This window comes from Ursus arctos, unplaced genomic scaffold, assembly GCF_023065955.2.
Source record: "Ursus arctos isolate Adak ecotype North America unplaced genomic scaffold, UrsArc2.0 scaffold_9, whole genome shotgun sequence".
Classification (NCBI taxonomy): Eukaryota; Metazoa; Chordata; class Mammalia; order Carnivora; family Ursidae; genus Ursus; species Ursus arctos.
In genome coordinates, this window is record NW_026623111.1 from 28,721,766 (window position 1) to 28,744,760 (window position 22,995).

Consider the following 22,995-nt stretch of genomic DNA (forward strand, 5'->3'; position numbering starts at 1 on the left):
AATAGCGTGTCCATGGGACAATAACAGTAAGCCATAAAAAGAACAGTCAAAAGAAGGTGCTTTCTATACTAAATACAGGTAACAAAAAACAAAAGTGGATAAGAAAATACAATTAAAGAAACTTCCCAGAAACGGAAAATGAAAAAGCTACATTTTTATCAACATTTTGGGGCGGGAGTCCAACACCAAATTACCAAGAAGTTTAGAAAGAAAAAATAGAATAGTTAACAAAGAAATAAAACAAGAAAATCTCCCCGAACTAAAAAACAGGCTACATATAAAGGATCGAGAATTGTATTTCTCAATACCAGCTCTATAATACGAGAAACCTACAAGCCTATGGATTGCTGATCTCGAGGGAATATTCTTTCTCATCAAGATTTCAGAACCATGATAAATTATCAATAAGCATGCTTAGGAAGAAAGTGACACTTTCAAATATACAAAGTCTCAAAAACTGTCCCTCCTATCCACCATTTCTGAGGAAGCTCCAGGAAGCATGGGTGGGTGTGTTGGTGGACAATGACACGAGATTGAGGAAAGGCAAAAATACTCGGCATAGAGAATCCCCAGAACAATCAGGAAAGGGATCACAGAAAGCCAACTGGTTCATTGTTGCAGGAGGCCTGGAGAAGCACCAGTCCAAACTGGTTTCCTTAGGAGGCTGTGCGATGATGAAATTGATAAGTATCTTGGCTGCTTCACAGACTTATAGTCCTTAGGAATAATTTTGGGATGAATGAATGATAAGTACATAAAAAAACAAGCAAATAAAAAAATAAAAAATTCTAAATCTCAAGAAAAAGTCAAGAGCACAAATGAAAGAAAAATTAATCCTATGTTAGAGAGCTCATATATGAGGGGCATTTACAGTCATCAGGCTATAAAATTCAATACAGATAGAATCTAACTACTATTTTATACAACTATATGAAAAGGATGAGAAATAGGAACCGTGTCTATGCCAGGAGGAGGGTGGGGGACAGTGATAAAAATGAATAAATATTATATTCCATGATAGTACCTCAATAGATAATCCCTAACACTGAAAAGTGAGGGGGGAAAAATAGTATAAAAATATTACTAAGATGGGGTGTCTGGCTGGCTCAGTCTGTAGAGCATGTGACTCTTGCTCTTGAGTTCAAGCCCCACACTGGACATGGAGCCTAATTTAAAAAAAAACGTTAAAAATACATTTAAAAAATAATAAGATATACAAAGTAAAAACCAAAGAAACTACTAAAAGAATTGAAAGCTATCTCTTGTGATGAAGTGGGAGGCGAGGAAAGTTGCTATGTGGTTTTGTTTTTTTTTTAACAAACCATGTACAACTTTCTGACACTTTAAACCACATGCTTTTATAATCACCAAAACCTTAATTTTAAAAGTTTAATGTGAACACATGCTTTCTTTACTTTATATTTTCCAAGGTAAGAACTGACTAGAACTCAACATGATCAAAAGTCACCTGAAATAAAGTGGTGCTCTGCTGGAGAAAAAGGAAAACTACAGTTGACTGAGCCCCAATTAAGTGTCAGGCCCAATGTTACCTACTTTTCCAACCAATCCCAAAGAAGTCTTGATCCTATACTTCTATGTGGGGAATGAAGGTTCTGGGACACCGAGTCACACAGCAAACGACCAACATATGGTTTACAACTCTAATTTCAGTTTGCCTGATTCCAACACCTTCACATTCATTTCTCTGCCAGGAAACATACTCAAAGAAATTAGTCGTGTTATTTGATAAACACTAAAACTTAGAAACTGTTTCCTTAAACTACACATAAAATATTGAAGCTTTTTATTTGCTTGGCATAGTCTTTACAAAGGATGTGTGATTTGAGAAACGGCCAACTAGATTCTTTTTATCAAAGATTCAAGATTCAACTTGAAGTTCAACATGGTGATTGGTACGTAACATCCAGGTCAGATAGAGAGACTTGTCAACTTTCCACTACATTTGCTTTTCACGGAAAGGCCAACCAGAGGTCAGCACTCCCGGGAACCTTGAGGCGCTCCCACACTTGGGTAACGGGGTGAGGAATCGCTCCACGAAAGCAGGCTTAGAGACTGGAGCGCGGGGCACAAGCTGGGAGATCCCGTCACTGACAGAAGCACCAACGGTATCAGCTCTGATCTCCCAGCAGCTCACGGACTACTGGCTTCTGGGCGATCGGATGCCTAACTCCTGTCCGGGGTTTGATCTTTTCTTGGTATTGGACCACTGACTTTTTCATTTTCCTTAGTTCTCTGTTCAACCTGAACATGCAATCCAGTGGCAGTTTCTTCCTCCGGTTCTAGAGCCCAATCTTGCACCTCCAATAAAATAACCCGACCAACCCCTGCTCTCCATCTCAGACTCCAGTACCTCCAGATACCAGCGACGTCAGTCCCCTTTCACTCCCTCTAGCCAGCAGTCTTTCTTCTAAAAATGCTAGTTAAAATCTTATCCATTTTCCAAAGGCCAACTGAACTGCTAATTGCTCTCCCTAGATGATCTTTGAAGAAATGTTTTCTCAACCCCTCTGAAACTCCACAATTCTGTACTCTTGAGGACTTTTCTGCACCAAGTATTAGATACAGTATTTTGGTTTTATTTTTATTTGCTTCCTTTTTTCTGCCCTAAATGGAAGACCCAAAAAAGACAAGGAACACATACACCGCGCACATATTTGTATTACTCCACCAATTCTTAAGCATATTCTATATCCAATTAGCCTCCCATGTTCAGCTTCCGCTGTCCTAGGCTCAGATTACCACGTAATGCCACCGATGGTGAAAAAGTTGATAATTTGTTAAAGAGGAATTCCGCTAAGAAATAAAGTCATAAAGCATATTCTCAAGTAAAACACACATTCTTTGAGATACATCACCATTTTTATAAAAATGGTGGTGCATTATACTGAGCACACAAATATCTTTAGAAAACAGCAAGTTAAAATGTCAAAAACATTCCTTTGTTGCAGATATGCTTGCGTATTTCACCACGTGCACCTCCTAGAAGGGACAGGGCACATTCGCCACATTCACCTCTCGTCACAGCAACTTGCAGGATGCTTCCTCTGCGTTACATATTGGGGAAATGCTGGAATAAGTTCTACCCAGTCTTTCATATTTGTATCCAGTCAGATTGGGTGAAGACTTTCAGATTATCAGTTACAGTTAGGAAAAGGGAAGGAGAAAGACTTGCTTTTTTATCCTCAAAACCCAGTGAGTTGGTTTTTGTTTTGTTTTTTTTAAACAAGTACCATTTATTAAGTTTTACATCTGCTTGACCTGTTTGAAACACTAATCACGGACACAAGGTCTACATTTTATTAAATTTCTTCCATACAATTTTTGAAATTGATAGTATCAGTCTATATTACAATTAGATCAAGTAGCTAAGTGAATGTTCATACTTGAAGCCCAACAATATGTGTTTTAGTATTTCTTTAGTTGCATGATGTTACAATTACTCTCTTACTTAACATTAGGCAGTTTCACATAGTGTGCATTGATTCAGGACTGGCATCTCCATTGCAAAAGCAAATAGATAGACATGTGAAATAAATCCAGATTATAAATTTGATTATTTTGTTTAATGTCCCTCATGACTAAGGATGGTTTCAAACACTATTTGGAGAATGATAACGGAGTGTGGCTCTTTGTTTTTAAACTGTGTTTTGAAAAAACATGTGTCTTTAAGAGGGAAATAATCGTAAAAAGAACTGAGAGTCCACTGCACTGTTAATATACACCAGCGATATCAATGCACCTGCAGATTTTCAACCAATATAGTGTTTAGGGTTCAGTTTTTATTACAAAATCCCTACACATAAAAAACTGCCTGTTTTTTAAAAAATTTAAAGAAAAAATATATCTAATGCTTGTTTCTTACCGATTTCATTCAACAACAAATATTAAGAGCATCTGCCACATGCCAGGCTACATTGTAGCTGCTGAGGATATCAGAGTAAACAAAAACCAACACAGATGACTATCCCCCACAGAGTGTACATAAAATAAATCATCTAACATATGAGCCCCACAGAGAAAAATAAAGTAATTAAGGGAGTGTTAGGGTAGTGGGGGAGAGAGGTAGTGATATTTTAACTTTAGTGTTCAGGACCTTAATGCAAAGGAGACATTATTGGAAGAACTTGGGGGAGGAAGGTTCCAAGTCATGTGCATGGAAGAGCTTTCCAGGTACAAAGAACATCAAATGCAAAGGTCCTCAAAGAGGGCTCCAGCTTCTTATGACTCGTATATTTATTAGAACAATGGAAAGCAGTTTCCCTATTTTGTGATCAATCCAGTTATAATTTTCTACTTGGGGCCCAGGGGAGATAGAAGAAGCTGGAAGAAGGTCCTAGCCAATTCTCTAGTCTGTTTCATGCGTCTATGGCCCACAGGCCAAATCTGGCCCATTATGTGTTTATAAATAAAGTCTTATTGAAACACAGCCTCATTCATTGGTTCACATATTCTCTGTGGCAGCTTTCAGGCTGTAACTGCTGAGTTGTTGATTTCCCGTAGATATCTCACAGAGGATGTATACCAATTAAAATATTTTTTATCTGATCCTTTAGAGAAAATTTTGCTGATACGTTCTCTCTGGTATTCAGAATGCCATCTACAGCAGTGCTACCTGCACCAGACGGACATGTGACCATGAGTTCAATAAAGCTCAGGAACCTCTGTGTAGGGAGTGGGCAAGCATCACTTTGTCTAATTAATGAGCTTCTTAAACACCCTTACAATAGCATACAGAGTCCAATCAGGAAAAGGAGAAATTCAGATTCTCCTTCTAATAAATATTACATGCTTCCTGGCCAGGAACACATACTTCTTTCCAAGTCATAGCAATAAAATCATGTAGAAGAGTTTAATCTCTTGGTGTTACAACAAGTTCCTTTAATTTCATGATCTTCATTCATCCTGGTATCCAAGAGAAAAACTGTTAAGCCGGAAAACTCAATTATTTCCCCTAAAATGGAAAAACATAAATCTAGACAGCTTACAGCATCTAACCTTAGGCAGATTCAGAACAGAAAGGATGGAAAGTCAGAGTTCTGATACATAGAGAGGAAAAATGTTCTAAATATCCCAAAGGTAGCCAATGATGGTGAAGGTTTTTCAGTGTGCCTGGAGCGTAAACATATCAACCCTGCAGAGAGCGAGGTACGCCAGAGATCACGCAGGAAACCACAGCTGCTGGGGGCTCTGTATCCAGAGTCTGCTAAATCTTCCGGTGATAAGCAGAGAGACCACTAGGATCTCCCTAAACACTTCAATTTTACAGAAATGAAAGATGTGAGAATACTCAACCCTGCTGTTTCACACCACCTGTGTATACATTTGAGTGCTTACCCATACCTTTGCTATTAGACTACGTAATTACCAATAATACTTATGACTGATGAAAAGTAGGCATAGTTGACTAATATAACCAGAAAGGAGACAAGATAACTGGTACTAAGAAGTTTTCAGTTTATTCAACATCTAACTTGCTAAAAGAATGCAATGGTATAAAGTATTAACCAAATAATTATTAACCATAAAAGTACTGGGATTTTTTTCACTTTCTTCAGAAACATGTCTGCTGCCCACTAGTTAACTACTGCTTCTTCTGGTAATTTTCTGCTAATAAAATTTATTTTAGGTCCAACAAAGGCTTTCTAGAAATGATGCACATTTGGGGGGCAAAAAAGAAAACCAGCACCTTGCAGGGACTCACCACATTAACCACTTAAACACAAGAGATTTAATCCCAAAATAACTTAGTAATTCATGAGGAATATTGCAAGTAAATATTTCAAAAGGACATTCAAAAATCAGGATGCCAGAAAACAATTCTAATTAAACACGATCCCTCCCCCAAATATTTCTCAGTACTGTAAAACCCTTAAGGGACAGAAGTTTCTTTGTAAACATCTTAAATGATAAATCTGTTCTAAAAGTATAATATTCAAGGGCCTCTGACCTTCTGTGCAACATACAAAATCAAAACAATATATCAATAATAGTGAAGCCTGAAATCTAACAATGATGTACTTTCCCTAACTACAATTAAGACTTGTATTCCCAAACAGAACACTGTTATAATATGAGCAAAAGCCAAACAGCGTGGGCCTCATAATACCAACTCAATCTGTGTTGTTTTTCTTTGCTACAAACGGGGACACAGTGCATTTCAGTGTAAAGTTAGAAACTAACGTTAAGGATCTAGATGTGAAATTGCAACTTTCAGTTTTAATTTGCTATTCAGAACTTTATCCCAGCATTCCACATAATACATTGCACCTTGCACACGTTCCTCCTATGTCTAAAGAACAACATTTGCAAAAGCACACTGAAAGTCCGTAAAAACTGTACCTGGGGGGGTGCGGGAGGGGGAGGGCTGAGGAGCAGCAGCACCCTAGCAGGTTTAGAAATGGATAAACTTGAAATGTTAAAAATATGCTACTTAGGGGGAAAAAATGAATAACTACATACCCTTGAGGAGACAGTTTGTCTAGCCATCCTGATTTAACCTTCCTTGTAGAGGGTCCATAAAAACAGGCATAGGGAGATATTGCATTTGAGGAAACGATCGAGGACTCAGCATTTCCACTTGTTGAGCTTAATGGGTAACTGTGCCTATTGACGGGGTCCATAGTCAATGCTTTCTGAGTCCTAGATTTAGATGCCTTTGAGTTTTTTCTTCTTAAACTCTGAAAGCATTCTTCTACTGTTGAATATTCTGATTCTGAAGCAGAGTCTATTGGAAAATTATTTTTGTCCTCTCGAGGTATCCAAATATCTTCCACTTTGTCTTCACTTATATTCTCCTTCCTGTTATCATATATGCTAAAGGGAAATAAATGGTGTTAACATTTCAAAGTGCCACGGGTCATTTAAGCCACGAGTTACTTTATAAATTTATAAACAACAAAGCACAGAAAATTTTTCTACGATTTATTTTTAGTGAGAAAAAACACACATATGTGTGCATGCACACACATGAGCGGGGGAGAGGGAGGGAGAGAGTTGGAAAGAGAGAGAAGCAGACTCTATGCTGAGCATAGGGCCCCAGGTGGGACTCAATCCCAGAACCTTGAGATCATGAGTTGAGCCAAAACCATGAGACTGACATTTAACTGAATAAGCCACCCAGGTGCCCCGAAATCACAGAAATTTAAGGTCAGAAAACTCTTGGGAGTTCAGTTAATCCATCTGATAATTTTTAAAATTCTTCCAGAAAAATTAAATAGAAATATCTTATTTCTAAGACATATCTGAACACCGCTAGAAGTAGTACCATTTTTTTTTTAATGTGTCATTAATCTATTTATTCCTGGGGGTTGGGTGCAGACTGGTAGTAAGGGTAGAGATTGACCATATTCTCTGCATCATGATTTCATATCTTCACCAATACCATTATGCAGCCAGCCCAACCTCTAGCCCCAGGGCAATATTGTGAACCATTACCTCATCTATTTGGAGATCTTACTTCCAAACTTTTTGCCCTTCTCTGGCTCTCTACTATTCGATCCCAAGAATCCTACGTTCCATCATAATGTAAGAAAACAGGGCCAACTGGTGGAAGCTTTTGTATTATTTTGCAACACTAATGAGGAAAGACTGCACCACACTGTTAGCCAGAAAATAAGAAAGAGTCAGGGTACAATCAGAAGGTAAAAGCTGTGTAACCTATAATATTCACCAGAAGATATTCCTAATATCTAAGCATATTGCTATAGACTTAGGAATGCCAGAATAAATTCAATCAGTCATTTATGTATAATAAAACTCATTACAAAGAAGTTTTTGCTAATCGATGAAACAGATACGCATAGGGCTCGAATTACATCCTTCTGGATATAGTGTTCTAAAAACTATTACTTCCTTAAAAGAATGATTTTACTTGGCCCCTTCCACATTTTGCATTATAATACACTCATATCAAATGCTAACTGAAGGTCCTCAATTATTTAGTTTCAACTTAAGAAAACCCACAACGGGGGCGCCTGGGTGACTCAGTTGATTAAGTGTCCAACTCTTGATTTCAGCTCAGGTCACGATCTCAGGGTCATGAGACTGAAGCCCCACATCGGGCTCTGTGCTGGGCGCGGAGCCTGCTTAAGCTTCTCTCCCTCTCTCTCTCTCCACCCCGCCCTTCGCCCGCTCTTAAAAAAAAAAAAAAAAAAAAAAAAACACAACAGTGTCAGCCTTGGAAAGGGAAGGATAAAAATCAAAAATAAAATTAATATTAGCTAATGATGTAGTACATCAAGTCCTAATAAAGCTGAGAAAACTAAAACTTCAAGCGGTCCCTCACAAACCGTTTGAATTCACATGTGATCCAAATAACTGGGTCATCATCAAACCACTTGTCAATGCTACACTTCCAATAAAAATGATATAGTACATTTCTAAAAATGCTGTACCTCAGTAGTATTTTTTGCATTGCCCCCTTCTCCGTCATATTAACATAACTTCTCCTCTTTAATGTGCAGCTGGGGGTACCGCATATCTGCCTCTTTGGGACAGAAAGAGCGGTTTCAATTAGGAAGACAAACTGCTGCAGAATATCACTACCAAAATTTACAGAGTCTAAATTCAATTATTAAAATAAGTGCCATTACTAAAACACCTACAAAGATTTGAACTTACCAATGTAAACGATTGTCTTAGAAACACAGGATGAGCAAGAAGTCAACACTGTACAGCATTTTATTCAAAAGAATGAATCATCATCAATCATGACCTCATACCTTGATTTGATGAGAAAAGAGTTTCTTTCAGTAGTTGTTTCCCCTTTGAGTGTTTCTTCATGGGCCCAAAATTCATTCTTTATAGACCTCTTCTGTTAAAAAATATATATATATATATATTAGGACATACATATACTTTTTTTAGGATAGCAATATTCTACAAATATCCACAATATCTGAGTTTAGTTTTTTTACACAAATGTCTAACCACTTAGATCAATTTTCAATAAAAGCAACTTAATTTGGGAGACTGTATTAAAAGAAGTCTTTTGATGCCTTTTTCAATATTATATTTAAATCATTAATAATTCATCATTTCAACCAAGAAAAACAAGATACCAACCAAGAACAAAATTTATTTACTCTTACTTTGCCACTTTTGTCTTCCAACTTCTCTTTTATTGTAACCAAGAAATAAAATACATAAGAGCACAAGAGGAAAGGCTAAGTGATAAACAGAATAATTAAGATGTATAAATAGTCAGAAGTAGGTATTTGGGTACAAGACAAAGCAAAAATCAAGGGGATTTTTGTTTGTTTGCTTTTGCTTTCTCTGGGGGTTTGTCTTTAAAATAACTTGTCTTTTGGAAAATTCTGAAAATTGGAAAATTCTGAAAACCCACCCTCCCATATTCCTGAAATTGAACATGGTTTGTGAGATATATTTAAAGCTATACATTTACCATGATTTTACTGAACAGAATTTTACTGACTGGAAATGTCTTTCTTCAATATAACTCAGTCTTCAAACACTTCCAAGGAAAATGAAGAGGCAAATACAGACAGAAGAGCAAAGACTTGAATATGGGAAAAAATGAAAATGTATGGGACTAACCTTAGAATTTTCTAGTCTCTGGAGGAGAAAGGTCTCTCCATAAGGAAAAATGGAAGATGAATTTTCCTCATTTGAATCTTTTGGGGAAATGACAGGATGAGAACGAAAAGATGTGAATAATGTGAAATACTACTTTTTAAAAAAGCAAGTATTTAATTATTTTATAGCAATATCACAACTTAAGCTTTATTCTCTGAGAGTCCAAAATTATGTTTATAATTTTCACCCCCAAATCAACTCCTCCCATGGTCTTCTTGATGTAGAACTCGCTGCATATGCCTCTCACTTCACAACCAAGACACATCACTGTTTCCTAAAGTGTCATGTGTCATATACGTCCTTGCCAACCTCTAAGATCCACATTAATATAACTAAGCACATTTCCCACATATGATGCAAATAGTCATGATGCCATTTCTCACTTTAATTCCTAAATAAGAGAATAGTATTAATGGCAGAAAATTAGTATTAGATCTATAATTTTCAATAACTGAATTATTAAAAGTTCACTCACATAACAGCTAGATAATATGTCAAAATACCAGAATCCACTTAATATAATCTAATATCACAGCCACTAACACACTTGTAAATAAGTTATTTCAAGAGAATTTCCACTGTCCCTGAATTACACAGAGCTACAAGAAAGAATTCTCAACACTTGCATTTTGTTACGGAAAAATTTTTTTAAAGGGTCAGTAACCAAGTGTTTGCCATCTCATTGTTAAGAAGAATGTTCCTGAACTACATAAGCAGAATTTTCAAAAAGAAAGAAAAGCTTCTGTCAAGGATCAATTTACCAAAGTAATGTCAGCCCTTTCCAGTTACCATGGCAAAATTACTTTCCATAAATCTATGTCCTGTAGCTCAGACTGTCAGAAACCACTTAATTTAGTTAAATGCCTTCGACTGTGGCTAATGATAAATGAAGCCTTGTGCAAAAATATCTTTTTACATTAGTATGTGCAGGTTTTCAGGAGTCTGAGTACATATTACTGTCTTTTATTCGCTCAACTTTAAAAGCATCTGAGGTATTATGAACCCTAGCAGACAGTTATTCCCATTATTCCCTATTCCTCAGGTGGGCTGCTTTTTATCACAATTTTGACACATTTAGGGCTGACATATGAGTGCTAATTTACAAAGACTTTAAAGGCGGAGACTCACTTTCCTGTGTCACAGACTTTCCAGTTGAGGTAGCAACATTTCTTCTCTCACGGAAATAGCTTAAAGCAAAGGGGGAAAACAGATAAATTAAAACAGATAAGCAAAAATAGGTTAAGTTACTATCTTCAGTAAAGGATTAATTATAGAGACATACATTCTTCTGGGTAGAAAAAACTACTATTCAAAAATAATTTCATTTTAATTAAACAGAATGGCTAAATTCCATAAATGTTTTTCCTAAGTAGCCTTAAAGAGACCTCACTGGATTTTACAAGCATTTACCTCTCACATTTATAATTCACAAAGTAAATGGAGTTGCCCAATGCTAGTATGCACACTGGAATTTCAAAATTGCTAGCCATACCCTTGTGAGAAACTAATTTTCTAACTAGATTTCAGTATTCATGTAGTTTTTCTGTCATTAGCTTTACAATATTGAGTCAAAATTTTGTTGGCTCTATGAGTATAGTATGAAAATACACAAGACCTTTTCTCAAAAAAATTGCTGCCTTGGGAGAGAAAGAATTCAGGTAAATTAATTAGAATACAACATAATAATAATGACAGAGGAAAGAAAACACTGTGGAAACAGCTGCAATGAATACCCACGACTATGCAAAAGAGTTCTATTTTTCCATCTAAATGCAAGGATCAGGAGAGTGTCCCTTAATGTCTCTTAAATATATATCTAGACAAATAACTACAAGCAAGGATATAAAAAAAGAATAGAAACCAGTGAAATAAAATATAGACAAAATTTTAAAATCATTGTAACTAAAGCTGTTTTTTGTGGGGTTTTTTTAAGATTTTTATTTATTTATTTGACAGAGAGCACAAGCGGAGGGAGTGGCAGGCAGAGGGAGAGGGAGAAGCAGGCTCTCTGCTGAGCAGTGAGCCTTATGCAGGACTCAATCCCTGGACCCTGGGATCATGACCTGAGCCAAAGGCAGACACTTAACCAACTGAGCCACCCCCAAAGCTGGTTTTTCAAAAAGATAGACAAAACTGATAAACCTCAGGGAAGGAAAATAAAAGCAAGACAGAAACTACCAGTATCAAGAATGAAAGAGGACATCATTACAAATGCGACAAACATTAAAGGGATACTTACAGATTATTAAGAAAAAAACTTTATGGCAACAAATTCATCAACTTACATGAAATGGAAAAACTCTCTGAGATATAAATTATCACATATAATAAAGAATACAAAAAACTTAATATCCCAGTGTGTATTAGAGAAACTGAATTTAACTAGTCACCAGTAACTAGTCACCTGCCCACAAAAAACTCTAGGCCGAGACATTTCACTGGTGAATTCCACCAAACATTTCAGGAAGAAATAATGCCAATTCTATGTGAACATTTTCAGAAAATAGGGAAGGAGAGACCATTTCCCACTTCATTCTATAAGGTCAGTACTACAGATACAAAGTCAGTCAAAAACAAAACTACAGATAACTGTTAGAGAAATATCCCTCATGAACTCAGATGCAAAACTCATTAACAACCTATACAAATGATCTAACAACCTATACAAATAATATATTATAACCAGATGAGATTTAGCCCAGGAGAGCAAAGTTGGTTTAACATGGAAAAAAATCAATGTAATTCACCAAATTAAGAAAATAAAAGAGAAAAATCACATTCTCATAACAGTAGGTCCAGAAAAACCAATTGACAAAATTCAACATCCATTTACGACAAAGACTCTCGGTAAACTAGGAATAGAAGAAAACTTCCTCAACCTAATAAAGGGCATTTATGGAAAACCTACACCACAATTCATGTTAAAGGCTGAATGATTTTTCCTAAGATTAAGAGAATGAAAAAGAGGTCTGCTCTCACCACTTACATTCACATTATTTCAGAGGTCCCGCCAGTGCAATGTAAGTGAAAGAAAGAGAAGTCATGAACATTGGAAAGGAAGATCTCTTATAAGCAGAAGGTATCTACTAAGTAGAAAATCCTAGGGAACCTACCAAAAGATTCCCAAATTAACAAGTAAGTCTGGCAAGGTCCAACAATACGGGGAAAATGTTAACAAATTCAACAATATTTCTAAATAATAGCATTGAGCAACTAGAAAAGTAGTTTGAAATACAACTTTTATAATAACACCCATAACACGAAATACTAAGGGGTAAAAATATCAAAACATGATCTGCACAATGAAAACCATATAATATTGAAAAATTAAAGACCAAAATAAATAGATATACCACATTAATGGAAGACTCAATATTGTTATCAATTCTCCAAATATCGATCTACACAGTCAACATAATCTCAAACAAAATTCCAGTGAGCTCTTATATAGAAATTGACAAGGGAACTCTAAAATTTACATGCACATATAAATAACATGGAATGTCAAACTAAATATTTAAAAGAACAAATTGGAAGATGTATACAGTCTCAATATTAGTCTAAACCTATAGCAATCAAACCAGTGTGTTACTGGTGAAAGGATAAGCATATAAATTAATGGAACAGAATAAAAATACCACATAATTCCCACACATCTGTGGTCTACCAGTTTTTGAACAAGATGTCAAGGCAATTCAATGGGGGAAAGGATAGTCTTTTCAACAAGTGTTGCAAGAACAACTGGTTATCTCAGTAGAAAAAAGGAGTAAATACCAACCATTACTTCTTACCATAAACAAAAATCCACTTGAAATGGAGTTTAGACCTACAGGTCAATGCTAATGCTCTAAAACTTCTGGAAATACAAGAAAATCTTTGCAACCTTTGAGCACACAAATGTGTCTTAAATAGAATATTAAAACCAACAAAGAAAATTATATATTTACTTAATATATAAATAAAATATTTTATAAAATTAATGAAAAGTTAACATATTTTACATATACTGAGAACAAATTTAAGAAGGAATTAGAATAATTTCAAGTGTATCTATTAGTGGTGTTAATTATGCTTTTGTGACTTTGGTCAAGTTACCTAACAGTTCTGAGCCTGGTTTCCTCATTTATTGAAGGGGAATAAAAACAGGGCCTGCTTCCTAGGAATATTATGAGAATTCATGAGAAAATGCTTTCAAAGCATTTGAAGGGTGCCCTTCACAATATAAACACTCAGCAAGAATGAACCAATTATTATTTTTATTAGAGGAAAAAAAATGGTCCTCCCGGTAAACTTTATGTGCACATTTGTTTCTTAAAGTCCTTAAAAGTATTCACATTTTTCATTTGTGATAGAGAAAACATGTCAACAACCTAATAAGGGAATAAACGGTGGTTTTTTTTTTTTAATAAAATACTATCTAGCAGTTATTGCATAAAATATGTGCATCAATGTGGACAAATCTCAAAAATAATATTAAACACCAAGTTGCAAAAAAAAACCACAAAACCTCTCATTATTAAAGTGGATCTTCAGCATGCCTACAGATGTTATTTTTTCATATATGCTTTAATCACTAAAATTACCAAGAAAAGCAGTGCTATAGGGGTTAATTAGATCTCCATTTAGAATCTATACTTACCTGTTACTCAGAGAAGGCAGCCACACCAAAAAATAATTACATACCATAAATGGACCACCATTTCACGGAATGTTTTTTAAAAATGCAATTTATAACAGACTAACTACAACAGACTAACTACAGGTCATTACAGAACTGAATTCACAAGAAAACCACAATTATTAGGCATCAGTTTAAAACTGCCTTGAGGTTACATTATATCTAACTAAAACACACAAATCTGATTACAGAAAACATGCGTGTAATAACTACAGCACAGACCGAGAATGTGAAATTTACAATGCACAGATAATTAAGTCTCAATCCAACAAGTTCCAAAAATGTCCTGAGGATAAGAACAATGATAATTACAGAAGAACTGCAACAGAAAAATCTACATCATTATTCTCAAACTTTTTTTTTAACCAACTAGCAAAAGTTGCAGCTCAAAATATATTTCTTCGTGGGCAAAAGTGATGAATTAACATTTTTCCAAAGAAGACATACAGATGGCCAACAGACACATGAAAAAATGCTCAACATCACTCATCAGGGAAATACAAATCAAAACTACAATGAGATAACACCTCACATCTGTCAGAATGGCTAAAATCGGCAACACAAGAACAGATAAGTGTTGGCAAGGATGCGGAGAAAGGGGAACCTCTTGCACTATTGGTGGGAATGCAAGCTGGTGCAGCCACTCTGGAAAACAGTATAGAGTTTCCTCAGAAAGTTAAAAATAGAACTATTCTATGACCCAGTAACTGCACTACTAGGTATTTACCCAAAAGATACAAAACTACTGATTGGAAGGGATACGCGCACCCTGATATTTATAGCATTATCAACAATAGCCAAATTATGGAAAGAGCCCAAGTGTCCTGTGACCGATAAATGGATAAAGAAGAAGTGGTGTGTTTGTTCCACACACAATGGAATATTACTGAACTATAAAAAAGAACGAATCTTGCCATCTCCAAGGACACTATGATGGAACTAGAGAGTATTATGCTAAACTAGTCAGTTAGAGGAAGACAATCATATGATTTCATTCATATGTGGAATTTAAGAAACAAAACTAAGGAGCGAGGGGAATAAAGAAAGAGAGGAAACCAAGAAAAAGACTCTTAATTACAGAGAACAAACTGATGGTAACCAGAGGGGAGGTGGGTGGAGGGATGGGTTGAACAGGTGATGGGGATTAAGAAGGGCACCTGCTGTGATGAGCACAGGTGTCATTTAAGTGCTGAATCACTGTATGCTACACCTGAAACTAATAATTCACCATCTGTTAACTGGAATTTAAGCAAAAACTTAAAAATTTTCTACATTTTTTTCCGAAGTGTTTTTTAATTATGAAAAATAAAGTATAAACCTAATGTGTTTTTACTTACAAAAAGTATGGAGCAGACATATCCTCCTCTAAGAATAAACCAACCTATGAATTAAATTTTGATTTGTTATTTAGATGAAGTCAAAACTTTGCAAATATCAAAATAATCAGCCTATTTTTTCAAAGAATTTATAAGAAGGCATTTTAAAATAAAATAAGGAATTTTGGATTGCTAAGCATTTTTCCGCTATAACATGAAATGTGCAGTTTTTCTTGAACATGAGAAAGATAGGATGAGTTTCTGTATTTTTCCTATTCGATGCACCCAACAATTGCTTATTACTTTTTGTACATTTTCTGCTCATATATATTTCAACACTAACGTCTAATATAGTGTTACCCATTTCTAATGTCCATATCATGTATATGTATATCTAGAGAAAAATATCTAAGATTGCTATTTTTAATAAAAAGTTCAAAGACGCCTGGAGACTTCAGGTTTAGATTTCAAACTTTTAGAGGCCCTCAGTTAATACAGTACCTCAGTCTTAAATTGTAGTGGATGTCCTCTAATCACAGTGCAGCCCTGCACATCATCCTCCTCCCCCCCCACCTCTGCTGACTTTCCCTTCCTTCAAAACATTCAGAGGCACAATACCTAAGGGAGGGCTTTATGACTTATGCCAAGGATAAAATAGTTGCATGAAAGATGTGTGAAAATCTTGAAACTGGGAAGGAGGATAAGAAAGGTACTTCTTCAGTGGCTGAAAGATACTTGCTCTTTCCTGCTTGAGGACTGACGAGGATCCTCCAGGAAGGACCATAGGTCATACCTATGGCTCCCAGGGAAAGGGCAAGATGGTGGAACTTCCTTTCTGCTTGGAGGCCTCCATGGGAGATGATAGGGAAGAGCTGGCTCTTCAAGACTAAAAAGAGATCTTAAGGTTCACTGTCCATACCCCAGCCCCACCCAGCCTTCCCAAGACCAGGAGCAGGCAGGAATTCAGAAAAACTCAAGGTAAGGACAAAGATAATCCATTTGACCAGGAGTCAAAAAGTAAGCAGGGAAGAGGCGGGGGGGGGGGGGGGGGGGAGAGAATTCACGTCCAGGGAGAGAGAAACAAAGGGCCTCACACCAGGATAACACATCAAACATCTCTACCTTTTAACAGATACATGCAATGTTTAACTAGTAAAGGAATTATGTTAAAAGCATTGGCGACAAAAAAATATTTTTATTTGGTATGTCAAAAAATGTACTAAAATATCATTTAAATGTTCTCTGATTACAGACAATCCCAGGTTATATAATCCACAGTTTTAAAGTCATATTATAACATTTTTAAAATCTTGCAAAATTACTATTTGCAATTCAGGCCAGGACCACAAGGAAAAACACAATGAACTCTGAAAATAATTTAGTTTACTTTCTTATTTTATGATATGAGCACCATAGATACATACATACCATTTACTACTATAATCAGAGAAAAAGGTTACAAGGGGTAACCTGTCAGGGCTATGAACATGAAGCAACTAGTACTAAGTTATTTACAAATAATTTTAACATTATTTCAATTCTCATTCTCAAAGACTCATACAAATAATATGAATGACAAGCCTTTCATATGATACACAGCTTACACTTACAACTGAATAAACATCAATACATTCTCAAAAAGGTATGAAAAATAGCACATCTTGTTTAAAACTTAAGCCAAATGTTTCTTATCTGAATTTACCCTTACAACTCCCAAAAGGATTCTGTTCTGGCAAAGATACACTTTTAATGTGTGTACTCATAGCAAACCCTTCTCAGTTACTTCCTTTTGTTTAAAATTAGCAAAAAACTAAAGTGTCATACAAAATGGGTCATCTTTTTTTTTAAATAATTTTTTATTATGTTATGTTCAAAACTGGTCATCTTCTACATGTGTAACTAACGCTTTAATTCTCATCTATGCAACCAACATTTTTAAGATTATTTACAAAATGAGCAGTTAAGAAAGTGAGTGGGTTTTGAAGTCTGATCTACTGGAATGAAACCCCCGTTTACTACTCATATGATCCTGGAAAAATGAACCGAGTCTCAGTTACCGCATAATTAAAAAAAAAAAAAAAAAGGATGAATAATACCTGAATCACAGGGCCACTGTGAGATCTGGATAACGCATGGGAGATTATAAAGCAAACGAAAACCTACGGTGTTTAATAAACGACACTCTTACTACTGATTTCCAAGGAAAGACTAGACCTTGCTATTGGCACTAGAGATGCCAAGACAAAGACAAATAAGCTAGGCTCTCCACCTTCGAAGAGTTTATGTTTTAATGAGAGGTTGTTAAATTAACAGTCCTGTCAATTGCCACATTTTCTTTCGCAAATACTAAAGTACCACATTTTCTCCTGCAAACACAACCGGGATCTTGCGCAGTAATTACCACAGATGCCCACGGGCAAAAGTACCAGCAGTAGGGACAGTGTGGACGCACACAGGGAAGGAGGCTCTTGCAGAAATGCCAGGCTCGAGCCTGTGCAGGAAATCCGTAACTGCATTTACTGCCACAGCAGTTAACAGTCAACCTCATGACTCCCAGCAGAGAGACAAGTGTTAGCTTTTAGTGAAAAAACATCCCCCCCACAACCCTGGAGAAAACCACAACTATTTTAGGTGTAACTTTGACAAAGGGAATGAAAGCTCTCTGTGCTGTTAAGTCAGCTCTTAGACCTGGCAGTTACCTCAAAGGACTACCAACCTAGCGTGCTGGGGAGGGAGGGGCCCTCCTTAGAATTCCGGTGTGAGTGAACCTGGTTTCACACTGTACCGTGACCACATTTTTATATCTGTTTCCTACACTAGGCCTCAAGTGCCTTTCTTGCTCCCTATCTCCTTTGCACCTAGTGCAGTGACCAGCACCAAGCAAGCACTCCTAAGATGTGTCCTGATTAATTCACGCCAATGCATTGTGTCGTGCAGGAGAGATACACACATTAAAAAGGTGGCCCCCGCCAAAGAACAAAGAATTCAGTGGGGAGACAGAATGAGCAATTTCAGTATGAGAACTGCACTCCTGGAAGAATTTAATACCAGGTGTGAAGGAAGGTATGGGAAAGAACGGCCAAGTAAAATTGAAGGGAATTTCCCCCAATTACAGGGGGGGAGAAAACTGAAGAGTCCCAGGCAGTTATAATTTGGAAATAGACTCTAGGAAATAATATATAAAAGAAATGGCATTTTCTAGTTTTAAAAGAAGAAAATAAAGGTTGGTTGAGCAGGTAAATTAATATAGGTCAAATTCACAAACACTAAAAATATGTATTAAAAGTAACTAAATTCCCCCAAATTGAATACTTACAGCTCATCATAAAAATTCTTACCTCCCCGAAATTCCTTTTGTTGACCCTGGAATCTCTGGTACAGGCCGATGTCTTAGCAGAAAAGACCGAGATGGTCTTGAAACCAACTTGCTACGGCTTCTCATAGGTGCCAGGACTGGAGATGACGGAACATACAAATCATTTACAACCATCTCTCCCTGAAATTGAAAGAACGGGGATGGTGGTGATCTTTCTGTTAAACCATTAGTTGCATTTCCAGAATTTGCCTCTAATACGGAACAGCCAAGGGAAGAAAGGCATTCGGGATCTACGTCAGGAAGCTTGCTCGCATTTTCTGAAATCACATCAGATCTTTCTGTTGGTTGTTCCTCAAATGTGCAATCCGCAGTTTTCTCTGAGATCAAAGATTCTGTTTTAATATTTTCATTACCAAATAAACTATGTTGGAAAGAACTCAAATCCAGGTGTGGTTCTTCTGGCGCGGGAAAGTTGTGTTTAAGAAGAGACAGCTTATCATCTGATTTAAAAGACTGGCTATTTTCTACACTAACGTCATTTTGATCAAGATTTTTGGTAACAGTCTCCCACTGCGTTGGGCTAGGTGCCTGCACACCACCCGTATCGGAACGTTCTGCGGAGGTATTCTGACCAGAAGATGGAGTGTGGCGGTCCTCTGAAGTGTCCTCGTCCTTCTTTGTTTTATGGATATTTGCATATATTGGGACATCTTGCATTTTTGACAAGATTATCTGTAACTGCTTCAGTATTCTCCTCCGGTGTCCTGTAGGAGATATTCCGATTTTGTGCAGCACACCATCATTTACCGCCACACAGTCTTTCACAGTGTTCAAACCAAACTCGCGGAAGCGGAGGAGGTACTGCTCCAAATTAATGCTCATCAGGAAATCTCTGATATCAACATTTACTTCACTGACTGAGGACATAATGGTGGCTTCATTACTAAGCTGATAGATCAAAAGCAGTACAATGACGTACACACACAAGAGATTGCACTTCTGTATGGGCTTTTCCTCTATCACTTGCAACAGAAAAATGTCTCAAGATGTTATTTTCTTCACAGTGAATATTTCATGTGCTTAAGCCTGCAAAAAAAAAAAAAGAATATTAATTTATTAGGACATTTTAGTTAGTAAAACCTAGTTTCACCTTATAAACGTTCTCTGAAGAAACACAACAGAAATGAGGATAATTACTTCGGCTCACTCAGAATTTAGAATCTTTGGCATCACTGTGCATGCCCCAGGAAGTCGATTCCTAGGTAGAGTGTGAAACTCCAGGACAGAAATGCCATGGTAGTCTCCAATAATGATTTTCAGAACAGGTTAAAAAAAAAAACTTTCCCACAAATATAAAATGAGCATGTGTCAAATAATTTATTCAACCATTAATGAGGGAACCAGTAAGATGGTAAGGTTAGTTCCAGGAGCATTTATGGAACAGGTTGAGACAGGCCAGCAGAAAAGATTGTTTTCTAAGTGTGAGACTAAGGTAGGTTAGACTTAAAAAACTGGTTAATGTCCTACAGGGCAATAAAACCATAACCTTTGAGGTTATCTCTCTACCAGACAAAAGTCTATAAGCTAACAGATAACTTCCCTGTTCAGGGCTCTAAGTAAACAGTAAGTAGAAAGTAGAGCCCAAGATGAGAATTAAATACCCACAGGGTGGCCCTGTGAAACAACACCCCCACTCAGGGCATTGAAAGAACAAGCTATACATTCTTTTGATTTCCAAATTTTAGATAATTTCTCTTAACAGTAACTAGCTGTGAACAACTTTCCCCTTTCATACACGTTCTTCCAAGACTCTCTGAAAAAGCACAGTTAAACATATTTCTCAGGTCAAGAGTTTTAATTTCAAAAATGCAGTAGCATTTGGGGTGCCTGGGTGGCTCAGTCGGTTAAGCATCTGCCTTAGACTCAGGTCTGGATCTCAGGGTCCTGGGATGGAGTCCTGCCTCCGGCTCCCTGCTCAGCGGGAAGTCTGCTTCTCCCTCTCCTGCTGCTGCTCCCCCCTCACCATGCTTCTGCACTGTCTCTCTCTCAAAATCTTAAAAAAAAAAAAAAAAGCGCAATAGCATTTTATGTGCAATATTGATATACAAAATAAGACTAGTTGAATAGTTAATTCTTAAATTCATTCGATAACAGGAAATAAGTATGAAAGGAAAAGGGAAAAGTTCAAAGGTCACATTTTCTTTTATAAGCAGCAGATTCACGTAGGTTCAGTTTTCCCCTAAACAACATCATTAAATTTTTTAAAAACTCTATCCATCTAGGTGCATATATGACTGTGTTCAGCTTGTGAAAATATAGGATATGTTCATGTTTCTGAATATTCTGCTTCAGTAAAAAGAGAAAAGTACAGAACATGCACAACATACGCTGAAATAACACAAGGAGACACGCCCCACCTAGGTCAACTGATCTGAACAAGTGTTCATGCAATGTCTCTGGAAATCACAAATAACTCTCCAAAAGGCACAACTCAGACACTGCATGTCTTCTCTGCCAGTCACCCAAAAAATATTGCATCGACTATTTAAAGCTATCAGCAAACACTGACAACCAGGTATGTGAAAAAAGGGAAAGCACATACAGTACTCAGCACTGCAGAAGCAGAGAAATAAAAATACGAACAAAAGATGCAGGGCAGGAAATGACTTGGACAGGAAGGTATCCCTCTGTCACACTCAAAATGACAAACGGTCAGGACAAAAAAAGTAGAAAGCTAAACCTCAACACTGTATACAAAACTAATGCTCAGATATACCCCTCTTGCTCTACACAACTATTTTATAAATACTTTTTTTTTTTGGCATATCACAAATGGAAATATCTACTGCCAAATTGGCTAACACCCTGATCTTGGACTTCCCCATCTCCTGAACTGTGGGGGGAGGGGGGGAGATTTTTTTTTTTTTTCCGAAGTCAAACAGTGTGTGGTATTTTGTTTCAGCAGCTCACACTGACTAATACACTCCTCGGTCTTCCCTGCCCCTGCCATGGTTCTGATGCTCGTTAGCTCTCTTCCCTGGGATTATAACAGTCTCTAAACAAATCCTTCAGCCCCGTCTCCATGTATCAGTGAGCCACTGAAAATCCATATTTAGCACGTCCCTCCACATCCTCAACAGGATAAAGTCTAAGCTTGTGACCGTGTCCTACCACAGTCCATCTCAGTCCAATAATAACAATAATAGCCGCTACTAGTGATGTAAACAGCACTTATGTCCCAGATAGCATACCTCCCCTTATTTACTGCAAGGCAGGTGTTCCTGTGTACTAGCTCCAGTCTCAGTTTCAACCGTGCCAAACAGTCTACCAGCATCGCCGCTCACTTTAGCTCATTATTGTTAATTATCATGCCAGAGGCAACAACTTGTTTAATAGCCCCATACCTCTGGCATATGCTCCATCTGCCTGCAAATCTGAACATTTTGGAAAATCCTATGCACAATTTAAATTTTGAATAGGCAGGCCAGTATTTCCTCCTCTGTGAAGGCTTCCTTTCAACCTCTTAAAATACAATGGGTCCCTCCTTTCTTCATATATACATATACCTGGAATCCTAGAACTTGGCAAAGTGCTTGGGACATGTTTAAGAGACAAGAGAGGACAGTGGGGACAGAAGTGGGTGAGAGGCCCATTCTATTAGTTTCGTGGTGTGTGTGATTGTATGGTTTATACATGACGCCCTTTCCTTTCCTCGGAGTACACATACACACTTCCTGGGTGGCGGAAGCAAGGATGGATACGCCAAATACCCAAAACCGCCTCTCTGCTATCATTCCACGTGCTGAACATGAACTTGATTCCCTTTCAAGATTTGGAAGAGGCTCCCTCCCACAGGCCCTACCATCCTCTCTGCACTTTGTCAGCTCCATCCAGTCACCAGACTTTTTAACTGTCTGACCACTCCAGGGTGTTCACAGACCCAGTTCCCTCTGCAAAGCTTCTGCACGTCAGATGCAAAGAGATGGACGTGCCCATTCTATCACAGGCTTAAAATGATACCAAAGCCCTCTATATTCTGGCCTCTACCTGGGCACACTGCATGCTGTGCT

General features: G+C 37.1%; 1 protein-coding gene across 2 annotated transcripts in view; it reads right to left on the reverse strand.

Moving 5' to 3' along the window:
* The window catches only part of ARAP2 (ArfGAP with RhoGAP domain, ankyrin repeat and PH domain 2), a 179,286-nt gene that overhangs the window by 146,390 nt on the left and 9,901 nt on the right, over nt 1-22,995 (reverse strand). For both annotated transcript variants that reach the window (XM_057309690.1, XM_044387654.3), the window contains exons 2-6: nt 18,948-20,011; nt 10,744-10,802; nt 9,577-9,653; nt 8,742-8,833; nt 6,481-6,834 (exon numbers count right to left, since the gene is read on the reverse strand). In XM_057309690.1, the coding sequence (XP_057165673.1) occupies nt 6,481-6,834; nt 8,742-8,833; nt 9,577-9,653; nt 10,744-10,802; nt 18,948-19,852 (1,487 nt within the window). In that variant the 5' untranslated portion in view covers nt 19,853-20,011. The remainder of the gene's footprint in view (nt 1-6,480; nt 6,835-8,741; nt 8,834-9,576; nt 9,654-10,743; nt 10,803-18,947; nt 20,012-22,995) is intronic.